This window comes from Macadamia integrifolia, unplaced genomic scaffold, assembly GCF_013358625.1.
Source record: "Macadamia integrifolia cultivar HAES 741 unplaced genomic scaffold, SCU_Mint_v3 scaffold1508, whole genome shotgun sequence".
In the NCBI taxonomy this organism is placed as follows: domain Eukaryota; kingdom Viridiplantae; phylum Streptophyta; class Magnoliopsida; order Proteales; family Proteaceae; genus Macadamia; species Macadamia integrifolia.
In genome coordinates this window covers 177,054-191,560 of record NW_024868238.1, presented here as the reverse complement: position 1 = coordinate 191,560, position 14,507 = coordinate 177,054, and the positions used below count along the sequence as shown (strand labels likewise).

General features: G+C 35.3%; 1 protein-coding gene and 1 long non-coding RNA gene across 2 annotated transcripts in view; one reads left to right on the top strand and one right to left on the bottom strand.

Moving 5' to 3' along the window:
* The window catches only part of LOC122063982 (terminal nucleotidyltransferase 4B), a 56,755-nt gene extending 51,872 nt beyond the window's left edge, over nt 1–4,883 (top strand). The window contains exons 9-13 of the mRNA XM_042627677.1: nt 578–646; nt 837–934; nt 1,079–1,127; nt 1,224–1,268; nt 4,155–4,883. Of these exons, the coding sequence (XP_042483611.1) occupies nt 578–646; nt 837–934; nt 1,079–1,127; nt 1,224–1,268; nt 4,155–4,658 (765 nt within the window). The 3' untranslated portion in view covers nt 4,659–4,883. The remainder of the gene's footprint in view (nt 1–577; nt 647–836; nt 935–1,078; nt 1,128–1,223; nt 1,269–4,154) is intronic.
* Nucleotides 4,884–11,566: 6,683 nt separating this feature from the next.
* Nucleotides 11,567–13,116, bottom strand: LOC122063983. Its single transcript, XR_006135533.1, has 3 exons — nt 12,241–13,116; nt 12,009–12,122; nt 11,567–11,916 (listed from the first exon to the last, which is right to left on the bottom strand). It is a non-coding gene; the product is annotated as an uncharacterized LOC122063983 (long non-coding RNA).
* Nucleotides 13,117–14,507: the final 1,391 nt, after the last annotated feature.

Below are 14,507 nucleotides of genomic sequence, written 5' to 3'. Positions count from 1 at the left end.
GGGGGGGGGGAGGGACTTGTGATCTGTACGAACTTGCAATTAATTAAAAAAAAAATTCCAGCAAGCAACCAAGCATGGAAAAACCCTTGACTAGGAACAAACCCACGAGAAAGCAATGAGTTTAAAAACAAGAATTTGGGGGGGGGGGGGGAGGACTCGAACTTGTAAAGCTTGGAAGAAATAAAGAGGGTCATATGGCAGAATTGAAACTCTTAACATAGTCACACATTCAAAAGAAGAGGTACAACATTCAAAGAAATAAAAGGCTGCTACTTGCTTATAGACACTGAATCTGCAGCAGCCTGTAACATGACATGATCGCCCCATTCACCGGTCTTGGACATATTTTTTTAAAAGCAGCAAGGACATTCTCATAATATCATTTTCTTTGTAGGCCTCATGAACTGTGATGGTCCTGCTATCTATGAGAGAAATTCAGGGCCCTGCACTAGTTCTTTTGCTCACCACTCCTTATGCCTCTTATAAACATTGCTTGGCTTTTGCAAAGTTTTTGAATTTCTTTTCTAGTTGAACCTCTTGGCTGATCTCTTCTCTGATGTCTTTGTTTGATTATCAGACGCATTGGAGAGGACAGGTTTTCCATGATTCCCAAACTAAGCCCGAACATAACTTGGGAGTCCTTCTAGTATGTCCTGCAGCAGCACTACTCTGTGGTTTTCATATTGTATCTCGGATGAAGCTTTTTCCTTCGATTACGCATTAGATAAATAAATTCTGATTTGATTTTTTTTTTTTCACTTTGCGAATACAACCATAGATAATATTGATGGTTCCATATAATTCTAATCCTTGTTATATGTTGCTTTGGAGAATAGGTCAACTTCTTTGACTTTTATGGTCATAAACTGAATACTTGGGATGTTGGTGTATCCTGCAAAGAGCCAGGAACCTTTTTCTTGAAGATTAACAAAGGGTAACATTTGGAATGTTTACTTTGTAAAATTCGTTATTACTGATTATAGTATTTCTTTAGTTGTTTAGTTGTCAGGGCTTTGAATCTATTAGTGCTTGAGTGGAAATTTATTCTCTTGCTTGCCTTGGTATGGAATTGTCTTAGGTTCTTGAATGCTAAACGACCGTATCTTCTGTCCATAGAGGACCCACAGGTGACCCTTCGATGTTGATGCTTAGCCTGTGTTTTCATTTTTTGGGAGGCAATTGTGCATGTCCTTAACTAGTTGAAGTTTTCCTGGATTATGTAGGCACCGGATAATGACATTGGGAAGAACTCTTTCAACTATTTTCAGGTTCAATGTTCTCGGATTTCATTACTTTCTTTTTCAATTAGCGTGTCACTCATAATTTCATTTCGGTAGAGCTTAAAATAAATTTATAAATTTAACATGATACCTATTGGAGCATCTGTTCTTCACAGAAGGTCTATCCTTTATTCTTGTAGTTTTGCATCTGTTCAAAAATATTTGTTGTTGTATCATCGTTTCTTACTGTTGAGTCTTGTGAAGGTGTCTCCAAATCATTATTAGTGGCTTGGAGTGCATATTTAATGTAGACTAGGATAGGGCTAACCAAGTCTCAATCTGCAGGAACTTTGAAACCAAAGAACAACCAAACAACCACCACAACAATCCACAGCAGGCTAGTAGTAAACTGAGATAACAGAGTATAATTCTGACAGTCGAAATCAATAATTCAGGAACACTGTAACTAGCTAACAGCCAAGGAAATTAATGACTCAAATCATCAAATTAAAAGGCTAAACAATAGGCTATATGATCAGCAGCCCTTCAGCAGACAAAACAAAAACCAGAACTCAAATCTGGGCAGACATCACTATCGGCCAGAATTGAAGAAAAGTCCATAACAGTTGAACTAATGGTCTGATCAGCTAAGATTGGGATTGAGTCCTCTTCTGGATGGGTCTAACACTCGACCCAAGTTATAGGACAATCAGGGGCAATAGGAGATAAAACAGAGAATCTCAAACCCAGAATTCTGTAAACAGATCAGAGCACTTACCTGAGAGGCTGAATGAGAATTAGGGCAATAAGAAAAACCAGAAATAGGGAGGATCCACTCGGACTTCTCGCTGCAAAGTGTCAACTGGATCAGACACAAGGAAACCCAGCAGAGGCTAGCGGCAGCAGCAGCTTGAAACTTTTCATTAATTCAAATCGTGGGCATTGTGTATGGGCCCTTCTTTATTTATAATGATGGGGGGAGTGTTTACAAATAATAGAAACTCAAAGTTACTACAACTGAGTTACTAGAACTACTAACATGTAGTTACTAAAAACTGAAATTGTAAACTAATGAAATTAGAAACTAACTTATAGCTGGAATTAGAAACTAACAATAGACTGATATTAGAAACTAAAGTATTACTAATTTTAGAAACTAAGAAACCCCCATCAATAGCGCAAGTCGTGGGCCAATAAGTAAGATCTGGTCGACCCAATCAGCCACTAGGGTCGACCCTCTTCTTCCTTCTTGAGTGTAAACCTTCAAGTCTGCATCAGTATTTGGCTTATATCTGAAGCATTTGGCTGATTAGCTTGTTTGTCAGGGTTTACTGACATTAGTTACAAATTGGCTTGACAAAAAATCACTAACTAGTTCAGCTTTAGGTTTTCTACAATTAATGGGTTTTAGGTTATTTGACCGAGTTGGCACCAACTCATCCTCAGCCTCATTTTGAGTTTCTGACTTGTTACAAGTGGATGTGCTTATTCATTTCTAATGCTGCACTGAGAAAGTTATGCTATCACTGGTGCAAATATTAAAATAAAATCAAATGTCAACATGGCTCTTTAACAGGACCAAGGAGCTCCTATGTTGACTTGTTTATGCAACAATTGAAAATTTAGTGTTGTGAATAGGAGAGTAAAATTATGATTGCATAGAGACCACTCCTGACGGCTGCAGCTTTATTAGCTCTTTTCAAGTTTAGTGGCTCGACTAGTGTCTGCCCTTCACTGTCAACCTGATAAGTAAATGCATCGAGGATCATATAGCATGATCAATGACTCAATAATTTACCGCCGTTTAATGTGTGCAAAATTTTACTTCCGATTTTAGGTTTAACTGCTTGAGCAGTTCAGAGTTCTGGATCCATCTAATTGGGGATATGTTGAATCTCATAGTATCCCAGTGACCTTTCTGGTGTGCCTTTTCTACACTTGTACATTTCTTCCTTTATTCATTTTCCTATTTTCTTCTATTTAATGAAAGTGGTGGAGGGTCGGTTAGGGAAGAAGGGAAAATCTGAGATGAGACTCGAGAGTTGGAGGAGAAAAGAGGAATCACACAGAGAAGAAGGGTGAAAGGAAGGATCTCACAACGGCCACGCAGGCTTCAAACCAATCAACTAAATTCATCTCTTCGTCCAACTACTCCCATTGTTGGTTATAAATCTAATTTGTAAAACCCAAAAGGTAAAGATTCCTAATACTTCCTAAAACTTAAACCAACAAAAATAGAAACTCAATAAAACTCAAATTAGAAACTTCCCTACTAGGCTAATAGCTACCCCCAAAATGAAAGATTACACGACTTTCCCAAATAAAATAAATCCCAAAATGTTTTTATGTACTTGTTTTACTCCTTGTGATGCATCACTTTGCAATATGCTCTCCGATATTGGATTCAATTTTTCATGTCATAATAATTCTTTCTTTGCCATTGTTATGAGAATTCACCAGTGTCTTATTATTTCTTTTCCCTGGTCTGTTTGGTTGCAAGTCTAGTAAAATAACTTCTGAAATAAAAAAAAAAAGGGGCAAGAGAACCCTGTCCACTTGCGCAGCCACTGCCCTAGTGCGTAGGGCAATGCTAGGCTGTTCAGAGGCATCTGAGCATGGGGGCAGCGCCCTCTTTTCACGCCCACCTATGTCTGGTTATAGAGACACGCAAGCAGGCAAGGTTCTTTTCTCCAAAAATAGAGGAAGGGGGGGTGGGGGGGAGGGAGGGGTAGCTTTGCAATCATGATTGTAGTGTCTAAATAAAATTCTTCTGTAATGATTGGATTTCACTTCCCTTCCCTTTATTTTCATTGCAACCAAATGGAGCCATAAGAGTCCCGGATCCACATTAGAAAGCTCGGACATTGAAATATTTTATTAGTCTTTACTAAAGATTCACTTCATTTAGAAGTTGATTTCTTGTCTCTGTTACAGATCAGGTCAGCTTTTGCGATGGCTTTCTCGACATTGACTAATGCGAAGACAATTATAGGTTTGGGTCCTGACAGGAGCATTCTTGGGACCATTATAAGACCAGACCCAGTTTTATTAGAACGAAAAGGGGGCGCCAACGGAGAGATGACTTTTGATAGCTTGATCCCCGAATCAGGCAAAGTGGTGCAGCCACAGTTCAGGAATGATAATGAATTCTTATGTAATTGGCAGTTGGATGAGGACGAACCACTGCCAAGGGGGGATAATGTTGCTGTGGAAGATAGTCGGCATTCCTCACGAAAGAGGAAAGCTTTCAAGGAGAAGTTTAAAGCCAAGGGAAAGGAAAATGGGGAGATGTCAAAGAAAAGACATGAAGAAAGTGCAGTGAGGAAGAAGGGAATTAAGAAGCGGTTTAGAGAATCAAAAGACCACCAAGATGGAGATGACAGATACGGTGGCGGTGGTTATTGTGCTAGACAGTCCCCATGGAGTCGTAGCTGTTAGAATTTTGCATGTCCATTTCTCTGGCACATGAGGGCTTAAATAGTGATTAGACCTTAAGTTATACAAGAGAGTTGCAAATGCATGTGATATCAGCCTTCTGCAAATGTCAGATTACCGAAAATACAGTTTTGACAGCAGATTATCTGAGTGTAACGTTATGCCTACAAGTTGTTCAAGTTAATTTTTCATGAAGCATTCTAGTGATGAAAGAGAAGTTACAATTCCTGGTACCCTTGCAAAATTTTACATCCTAGCTTCCTTCTGCCTTTGCACAAGAAAACTATGAAAGCTAGTTGCTAAGAAAAAGTTAGAACCATAAATTATATATCCGAAATAGAGGAGGATGTTTAGTAATATTTCATTTAGTTGGGATTTTTTTTTTCTCCCTGTAATTTTCCATTCCTTGAAAGCCAGTGGATGCTAGAGCCAGTGAAACGCTAGTTACTAATGCGTAAGGACCGAGATTGAATTAGAGTTATCTTCTTCCGTCCTACTTAATCCAAAGAAATTGCTTTCTTTCTAATCAAGGGAAATTTTTCTTTCCAAACAGCAGATGAAAATGATGTGTAGGGTGACTTTCCCTCGGCATGGCAGTTGAGAGATGAGAGGTTTCTCTAGCCATAAGTTTAGATCCTAGAGCTGAGCATCTCCTCACCTTGTACCTTAAGTGATGGCCATGTGGCTGCCTTTATGGGGCTGGAATTTTGTGGAAGCCAGTCCCAAGGCACCTGCACATGTATGACCTTTCGGTAAAATCTCATTCATGGTACTGAGTATAGACAGAATGCAGACTAATATGATTGATCTATCAATATCTTTCTTTTTGGTAGAATCTATCAATATTGATCTTAATGATATGATACATAATCGATACATACAAGTATCTTTTTATTTTATTTTATTTTATTTTTTATTTTATTTAATCTACTGTCTTAGTAAGCATTGCTGGCCAATGATCAACCTACTGGACACCTATTTCTACATATATCCATCTACTCATACATGCATGCGATAGGATTTGATCCCACAACCTTCTCCTGTGGGCGCCGACTCTTCAAACCGAAGTTGCCACCATTAAGCTAAGTTAGTGTTTCTAATACATACTAATACACTCGATACACATGTTGTCAAAACTCAAATCTTACTTTCTGAAAGAAAACTTCTTTGTAATTGATGATTTGGATATATTTGAAAACGGCATAAATGATTTGGATATGGATTGTCATAAATGATTTAGGATCAATAATGTAAATATTTGTTGCTATGAAAGTATTTAAAAAAAAAAAAAAGTTCAGTAGTTGTGTATTACTATATTTTTGTTTATATGTTATTAGTAAGTATAATATAATTATTAACTAATGTATATTACTTTATGCCACTTATACTAAATGGTATGTCTATGTGGAGATTACTTTAAGGTGAAATCCTAATATGCAAATATATATATATATATATATTTTCAAAATATTTTTAATTGATTGCTTGTTACTTATTAGTAGGTTTGGTAAGACACTTGCCAACGAAGAATTGAATCACATAGATGCCATGAAGACAGAAAAAAACCCGACATTGGTTGGATATCATCATTGCTTATTTATGGTGCAAAATTCCTAAAAAAATTTCTTTTGCACATATACTATAAGCATATCTATAAGTATCAAAATGTATCTATCATTTTTTAGCGTCTCTCTGATAAGTCTCTAAGACATCTCTTAAAACCATGGTTACCGAATGATTGCATTGACGTAAATGGGAGGTACAACAATAAACTCAGCCTCATCACAACTTAATGCGATCGGCTAAATGGATTTGAGAAAAAAACACAAGATAGGAGAAATGGAAGAAGGAGTAATGAGAGTAAACAGAAATAAAAAGAAATTAAAAAAAGAAAGAAGCCCAGCACTAGCAAGTAAGAAGAATCTCAACTAGATGCCCTCCAATTCGCTCTATCTGAGATCATACTTGGGATAAGATAGGCTATGCATGTCATTTGTCACAACTTCTCCTATGGTCATTTTAGATATATCCTTATCTCTTTTTTCTCCTTCAATTGAAATCAGATCACTCCTCCTTAGTGGGAACATACCTAGGTCTCTATTGAAAATGATCATACCACCTTAAATGACTTTCTCGGAATTGTCATTGATCGGAGCAACTCTCAGCTCAGCCCTAATATGTTCATTCCTTACTTTATCTTTCCTGGTTTTGCTGCACATCTATCTTAACATTCTCATCTTTGCTACACATAGTTTCTCTATATGACACTTCTTAACAATCCGACATTCCCCCATACATCATAGCCGATTGTACAACATTTCTATAGAATTTTCCTTTAAGCTTTAAGAAATACATCGATCACACAAAACCCTAGACACCTCTCTCCATTTCATCCATCTCACTTTAATTCTCTGTGAAACAATATCCTCAATGTCCTCTTCTTTATTTATTGGAGGGTAAATGCCAATACATGAGATGTACATTAAATTTGGGTTTGGAATTTGAAGGCCAGTTCACCCCATACCCTAGGTATCCAATTGTCGGATCAAATCATGGTTGAAATTATTCCTGAAAATCTGAGCAAATTTGCCCAACCTTATGAGCAGAGTAAACTTCGGATGCAATATGATTATGAGATATCGTTCAGTTTGTCAAAAAAAAAAAAAAAAAAAAAAAAAAAAAAAAGGGAAGGAAGACAGCAGCTCAGCATTTCCTTGGTCAAAGCCCTCTAAGACCTCAAACGGAATTCAGGCCACAAAATACAAATAACTGGGGGCTAATAACATAAACATAAAAACCTGACTTACCGATTGAGAGAGAGAGAGAGAGAGAGAGAGAGAGAGAACTTGAGTGGCCATGTTGAACAATTGTTTGTCAATCTAGATTGCTGATAATCAATACTTAACTTTATTGGAGGTATAACCTCAAGGTGTGATAATTCAAAATTATGTTTTACTTGGTCTAATGTTTCCTTCTTTTTTTGGTTTTTTATATCCTAGCCCTAACTGTTAAGTTATAAGCTATGGATATAAGTCGATGATACTCATTTAAAATACAAACATTTGAGAATTCTTTAATTATAGTCCTGATATCTAGGAGTAATGTGAAAATTTCCCAAGACCAACATCCCATGCTTTGATCTTCAAGTCTACCTAGCTCTGACAATCAGTCCAGATGCCTATAGTTGTGGCTCTCGATTTTCTTGCTTTTTACAGTCCTTGGAGCATTCTCATGACTTTGGATTCATAAATGATCCCTATACATCCAAAGTTCATAGAAACATAAACAAATTCTTTATCAAAAGGTATTACCGAAGCCCATCCAGCCTTAACAGTATGTTTAGAGTAACTCTCTTAAAACACACACACACACATATATACTAGAAAACATTAAAAAAGTGAATAGTAAACACATCCCTAGGGTACAAAATTCTCTTGGTTAGCTTTTTGGAACATGGTACCTCCAAAAATTGAAACACCAATTAAGCACAAAGGATAATGGATCTGGTGTAAGTCCTAAGATTTCATTACTTCAAATTGAGTGTAACTTGTTACTTTAAAATTTTCAATTCTCTTATCATTCACAAATAGTTCTATCTACTGTCTTTAGTTACTAAAGAAAAATAAACACGTTATTTGTATGGCGTCTTCAGTTTTATAGAGGGTGAACCCCCAATACCTAAGATATTTCAATTCAGTCAATGTGTTCATAAAGAAAATTTCAAATAAACAAAGGAGAAGTACGATGTTAAGCAGAGAGAGATATAATACAAATTTTGAATCCGTAGTTTCTTACAGTGGTAATCAATTGAACCATGAACCAAAGCATATTGAACAAATGCATGTTGCATCAAAATTTGGATCTATATGTATAAAGTGACAATGCTAAAATCAGTTCGACACAATTTCTTGCTATATATCAACAAATTCTTCACTGATCTGTCTAGATTTGTCTAGTGATGAAATTGGAGATACTCCATCTACAAGTAGAAGAAATTTCTTAGAAACCTCATATGACATGTCAATGATGACACTTGATATTAGAAAAAGATGCAAAAGCCAATAAGTACTTTGAAGTTTACAGAAATTTCATGATGAAAGTTACTCGAGAATATATCCTGAAGTTCTAAAATCCATTGAACTCGTAATATTTAAGGAGTAATTTATTGATGAAATGTGTGCCAACATTTTTTTTTTTACAATTGGACAAAACTATTTTTCCTTTCACTATGTAAGAAAAGCACTGATATCCTTGGTATCCTTGGAATATTACCATAAAAACAGGGACTACATGGGCTAAAACATCAACTGCAGCCATTTCAAAAGCTCTTGGGAAAACCTCATGTTGTTGGCCACCACTCAACTTCAATTTTCCATTAATATATCAACACACTCGTGTCAGCTAATGAAACATTTCATGGATTCTATATGTGAAATTTAGTCAACAAACACAACAACAAATATAAACTAAACCCGCATCATAATATGGGACACAAGTTCAGCTTAAGTAATCATATTGGATAGAACTAAAATAGAATAAATTTCAATAGGATGTATGGTAAATGGACTTGTAAAAAGCATCTCCTTGGCTCCAGTATCTAGGTTTTCAAGAAACTCTGTAGCTCTCCCCTATATTCCGGCCTTCTTAGCAGCCCTTAAAAGAAATTCCCACATTCAAATTCCAAATAATCCCAAAAAACACTAATTTTTCAGAAGGATAGGTATTGAGCAATTATTATCTCCACGATAACACGATCTAATGCTATCTTCTACTACAAAGTAAAATAAAAAGTCAATTCCCCTTTAATCATACATATTAGCTCAGAAGCTTTTCAGAGGTGAAGAAAAATTTAACCTTTAAGAATACTTAGGTATTTGGTCAGATGGATGATAGCATTCAACAGTGAAGGAATGAGCTATGAATTTTGTTTAACATTGTTTAGGCTCTTATAGCGCAACATAATGCTTGCAAAAGGGAGAAAGAACTTCTTGATCATTTGTCTGGTCTACTTAAACATGAGGATTGTTCTCTTCAATAAAATCCGGAGTCAACGGACGTAGTTTGGTGACTCTAGCATGGTTATTTCAGTATCTTTGAAAGTTCTCTTCAATAAAATCCGGAGTCAACGGACGTAGTTTGGTGACTCTAGCATGGTTATTTCAGTATCTTTGAAAGTTAAAAAATATATTAAATACACACTTTACAATTCTATTGAATTTCGACTCTAGTATGGTTATTTCTATCTTTACTCATTCTTGATTCAATATTAATTTTTTTTTCATATGCTGCAACATCAATATTCAGATGTAACTTTTAAAATAACCACGTAAATCATTATAAGCTTTTACTTATTTTCAACTAAGAGATGGCACACCCTAGCCAACCAAAAATGTTAAAGCGTCAATCTAACCCCTATAATAAAAAATAAAAAAAAAAAATAAAAAAAAAAAAAAAAAAAAAAAAAAAAAATCAACCACGGAAACAATTATGATAACTTTGTCTTCTTGTCATTGAAACTCATGACACTAATGATTTTTCAAGAGTCTTACCTAGATTCTTTGGATAAGAAACAAATAGAAATAGTTGTTGACATAGAAGAAGCTTCTAATTGCTTATGCAAAAAATAGATGAAAGTTCAGTTCATAGATCTCTTGGAGCGGAAAATTGATAGTGCAATCACTAGAGCGAATTGTAGGAATATACCCAGTATGGACTCGTCCTTACTGTCCGAGATAACTTGTGTTGGAGGGAGAAAGGTAGTGTTAATATATGCATTGGTTTTTTAGAATATGATAAAAAAAAGAGTCTGTAGAGGGAAGTTTTAAGAAATAATATAATGAAAAGAGACCTAGTTTCTTAAAAGAAGTCGTATATTATGTTTTTCCCTAATTAGGATGGCATCACGGAGTGATATATTAGGTGGTTTACTTATTAAGGTGCTAATAAATGATTCCAAGTAAGGAAGTAGAGTTATAATAAAAAAAGATGAAGGAGGTTTAGGGAATCACAAGCTTAGGACATGAAACAACAATAAATTAACTTGGACATGATCTTCAAGAATAAAGAGACCAAAAGCAAGAGCAAGTTTCCAAATGATTATACATATATATATATATATATATATATTTCCTTTTTGGGTTAGTGAAGTGAATCCAGTTAAATAAAAGAAAGTGTGAGGATACTCTTTAACTTTTCTAACTTTGTTTTTGGAGCGTCTTGTGTTGCCTGAAGAATGAGATATGAGCATATAAGGTTCAAGAACCCAAACTTGAACATGGGATCGAGCTTCCTCGATTTGAAATCTGTTGGATCTTGACCTAAAATGCATATCAAATATGTATTATTGGAAATCCATGATAGGATTTGTCCTTTTCCAATTCTGATTCTTGAAATCATTTATCTTTTGTTTCAGTGTTCACTTGACATTGTCACATTCTCTTTTCCTTCTCAACTTTAGATTTTTTGAGAATCAACAGTAGGGGACAAAACCTCTCCATTAACAAGGAATAGTTGAATGAAAGGAGTTAAAATTTCAAACAATTAAAAATACAAAATTAAAGCAGGAAACTATCAAATCAAACAAGTTCTCTTATTCAACAATTTGTTATTGAACTTAAAATCTAGTAACCCAATGTAGGAACAAAAGGAAAATATACCCCCTCTTTTTCCACCTGAAGTGATGAAGAAGAAACTATGTGAAGTAAAGATATCAGATTGAGAGATAATGAAGGACAAGACCTCCATAGAAAAGAAATTTTCAGATGCTTGGCTGAACATCGGGGCACCAAAAGAATAGTAAAAATATGAATAAAGCAAAAATTATTTTTAAAAGTTTATTTTTGTTAGCAATTTAAAAGTTCATTTAGCAATTCAACATTCCCCAGTAGTAACCTCATAAACACATTAAAGGATAACCATACATGGCACGCTACTTTACTTCATTAAAAAAATTGGCGATTCTTCTCAAACATTTCCAAACAACCATACCATTACAAGCCGGGATTGTGTATACCACTCTCTTTTCTTTTCACATGAAGCCTTAATGGGCAATAAATAAATTAAAAAAAAATAATAAAAAACCATTCTGTCATATACGCATATACCTCAATAAAAAAAAAATCATAAAAAAAAAAAAATGTGAGAGAGCAGCTTTTCCGAGATAACAGATCTTGTAAGTACAGGGGCCTCTTATCTGAAACGTATCCATCAAGCATCTCTCGAAAGTCTGAGAATATGGGTCGTCCATCCTCGGCGCATAAACCTGATCCAGATGATTCAGATCTGATTCAAATCAAAAGACTTAAAGAAAACAAATAATGAGAAAATCTAAAGAATTGATCGATTGATGCAGACCTCGTTGTCGTAAGCATCGCCGAAAGAGAGGCTGATTCTGTCTCGGAATCTTACTTATAATCAACTCTTTTTTGTGGTCACTGTGTATGAACAGCTGCTCCTCCCGGTCAGACTCTGGGTAGCGTAAGCATCACCGAAATAATAAAATGAAAATTGGGTTTTTTTTCTTCTTCTCAAGGATTAAACTAATGAAATCAGAAAAAAAAAAAAAAAAATGACATTGTTAGCGTACCTGGGTTTGGGTGTTTTGGATCTTGAAGGATTTCGACTCTTGAGGTTGTGGAGTGGTGATGGATGTCGCATTTGAGACAGCGAAGAAGAATAGGACGAAGAGAAGCGAGGCCGGGTTGGCTATTTTCACAGATGCACGCTTGAGAAGATGGGAAAGTGAGAGAAGGAGATTGAGAGTTGATTCGAGATAGGTGGCCTTATGCCGATTCCGCCTTATGCTCTCTCACTTTCTCTCTTTCCAAGTTGCAAATTTTTCAAAGACCAAATCCTTTCTGTGGTTATTTCTATGATGGTTGCAAGCCCGAGACTGTGCATGTGTAGGGACCATCCTCTAAGGTCTCCTATTAGAACGCCTTCGTTCCCAATGGAGTTTGGTATGGCTTAAATCTCTGCAACTCCAACATCGTCGACGACATTTCCAGTTCCATCCCCGCTTGTAATGGTATCTTAGGTCTGTACCCTCTTCCGCTAATGATTCTGTATCTCAGGGGTTGTGTGTTGAAAGGTTATCTCGCTCAGGGCGGAGAGGGAGAAGTAGGGGTCAGATTCTGTATTCCTCTCTTTTTCCAACCATTTGAAGAAGGGAGAAAAGTGGGAAGATAGAAGGATGCGTCTTTTGGATTTTGGGAGGTGTCTAAAAGCGGGAAGATAGAAGGACATATCTTTTGGATTTTGGGAGAGAGAGAGAAACTCCCAGCGACGTGTCTTTTAAATTATCAATTTTGGGGGTTATTTGGTCAGTTTGTAAAACAGTAAATTAAATTTGGCCACTTTAAAAAACTGGTAATTCCGACATAATTGGGTTTTTAAATTAAGCAAAATGGTCGTGTACGTGTAGAAAAATAGGAATGCGGAACGTTCGGAGCTCGATGAATGTTCACGTAAGTGATATGATTGACACATGTTAAATATGTTAATCCTGCTAACAGAGTTGTAAACAATTACAACTCTGTTTAATATTATTAATATTTAAATAAATAAATAATAAAAATCCCAATATAAGTAGACTCCTCTTTTCATTCCACTTAGAAATCTCGATCTTCTCTTTCTCTCTCTCCTTGCTTCTTCTTCAAGGTTGTTCCTTCTTTTTTCTTCCTTTTTCACCGCTCTCCAGTCTAATTGAAGTTTTGTTTACCAATTTTAGTGAAGATTTGCATCCATGGTAAATTCTCATAGGTTAATAATATCTACCCAATAAGTAATAATAAAATCCTAGATATTTAATAGCTTTGTTTACTTTATAAATTCAAATTTGTCTTTTGCCATACATGCAAACTTTACTATCCAAATCCCTTTCCTGATGATTAATATGTAAACATGGTATTTGGATATGTGTGGCCAAGTCTCTCATATGCTCAGTGCCTAAAAATAGTTATGTTGATTTTTTTTCTTATCTCATCCTATTTTTGAGAGAGAGAGAGAGAGAGAATTGAGATTTCCCAACAAAATCGAAGGAAGAGTCTGCTTATATTGGATTTTTATTTATTATTTATTTATTTATATAAAAAAATATCAGGAAAATTAAGTAACCACGTCCGTCATCTCTCCACCCTAAAAACTAGGAATCAGTTACAATATAAAAAACTAATAGATGGTTTAGATTAATCTAAACTTAAATGGACAGTTAATATTAAAAGAAAGTGAAAATAAGATTGTAATATGTACGTCATGCTACCACTCGCCCTTTAAATTATCAATTTCGGGGCTTATTTGGTCAGTTTGTAAAATAGTAAATTAATCAAACCGTTACGTTTATCATTTGTAATTTAATTGGGAAATGGGATGCATTTGAGTCAATTTATTTAGCCAATGGGGATATTTGAGTCAAATGAAAAAGTTTGCCAAAAAACAGCAATACATCCTTTTATAGGGTACATAGATATCTATATATTACCTAGATAAGGCCAGAACATGGGGAAGAAAACTAGTGCAGGTTTAAAGCCGACATCCACTTATTAATATTTTTCATAATTGACATTGGGTAGGCTGGCATTAAAAAATCATATAATGGTTCCTAACATTCCATAAGAAATAACATGTTATAAAGAAGACTGAATATAAACGACATATCCTTTTTAGAGAACAAAGAAGATGTAGTAAGATTGTTAAACAAGAGAGGTAAAGCTGGAGCTTGGAGGTAATCTGACCTTCTAATAAACCTTCTGCCCACATATCCTCTTAGAAAACTAACAAGAAATAATAATATGCCATCTATCATTCATGTGCAAAAATTGAACGTTTTTTTTTTTTTTTTAGCATAGCTACTCT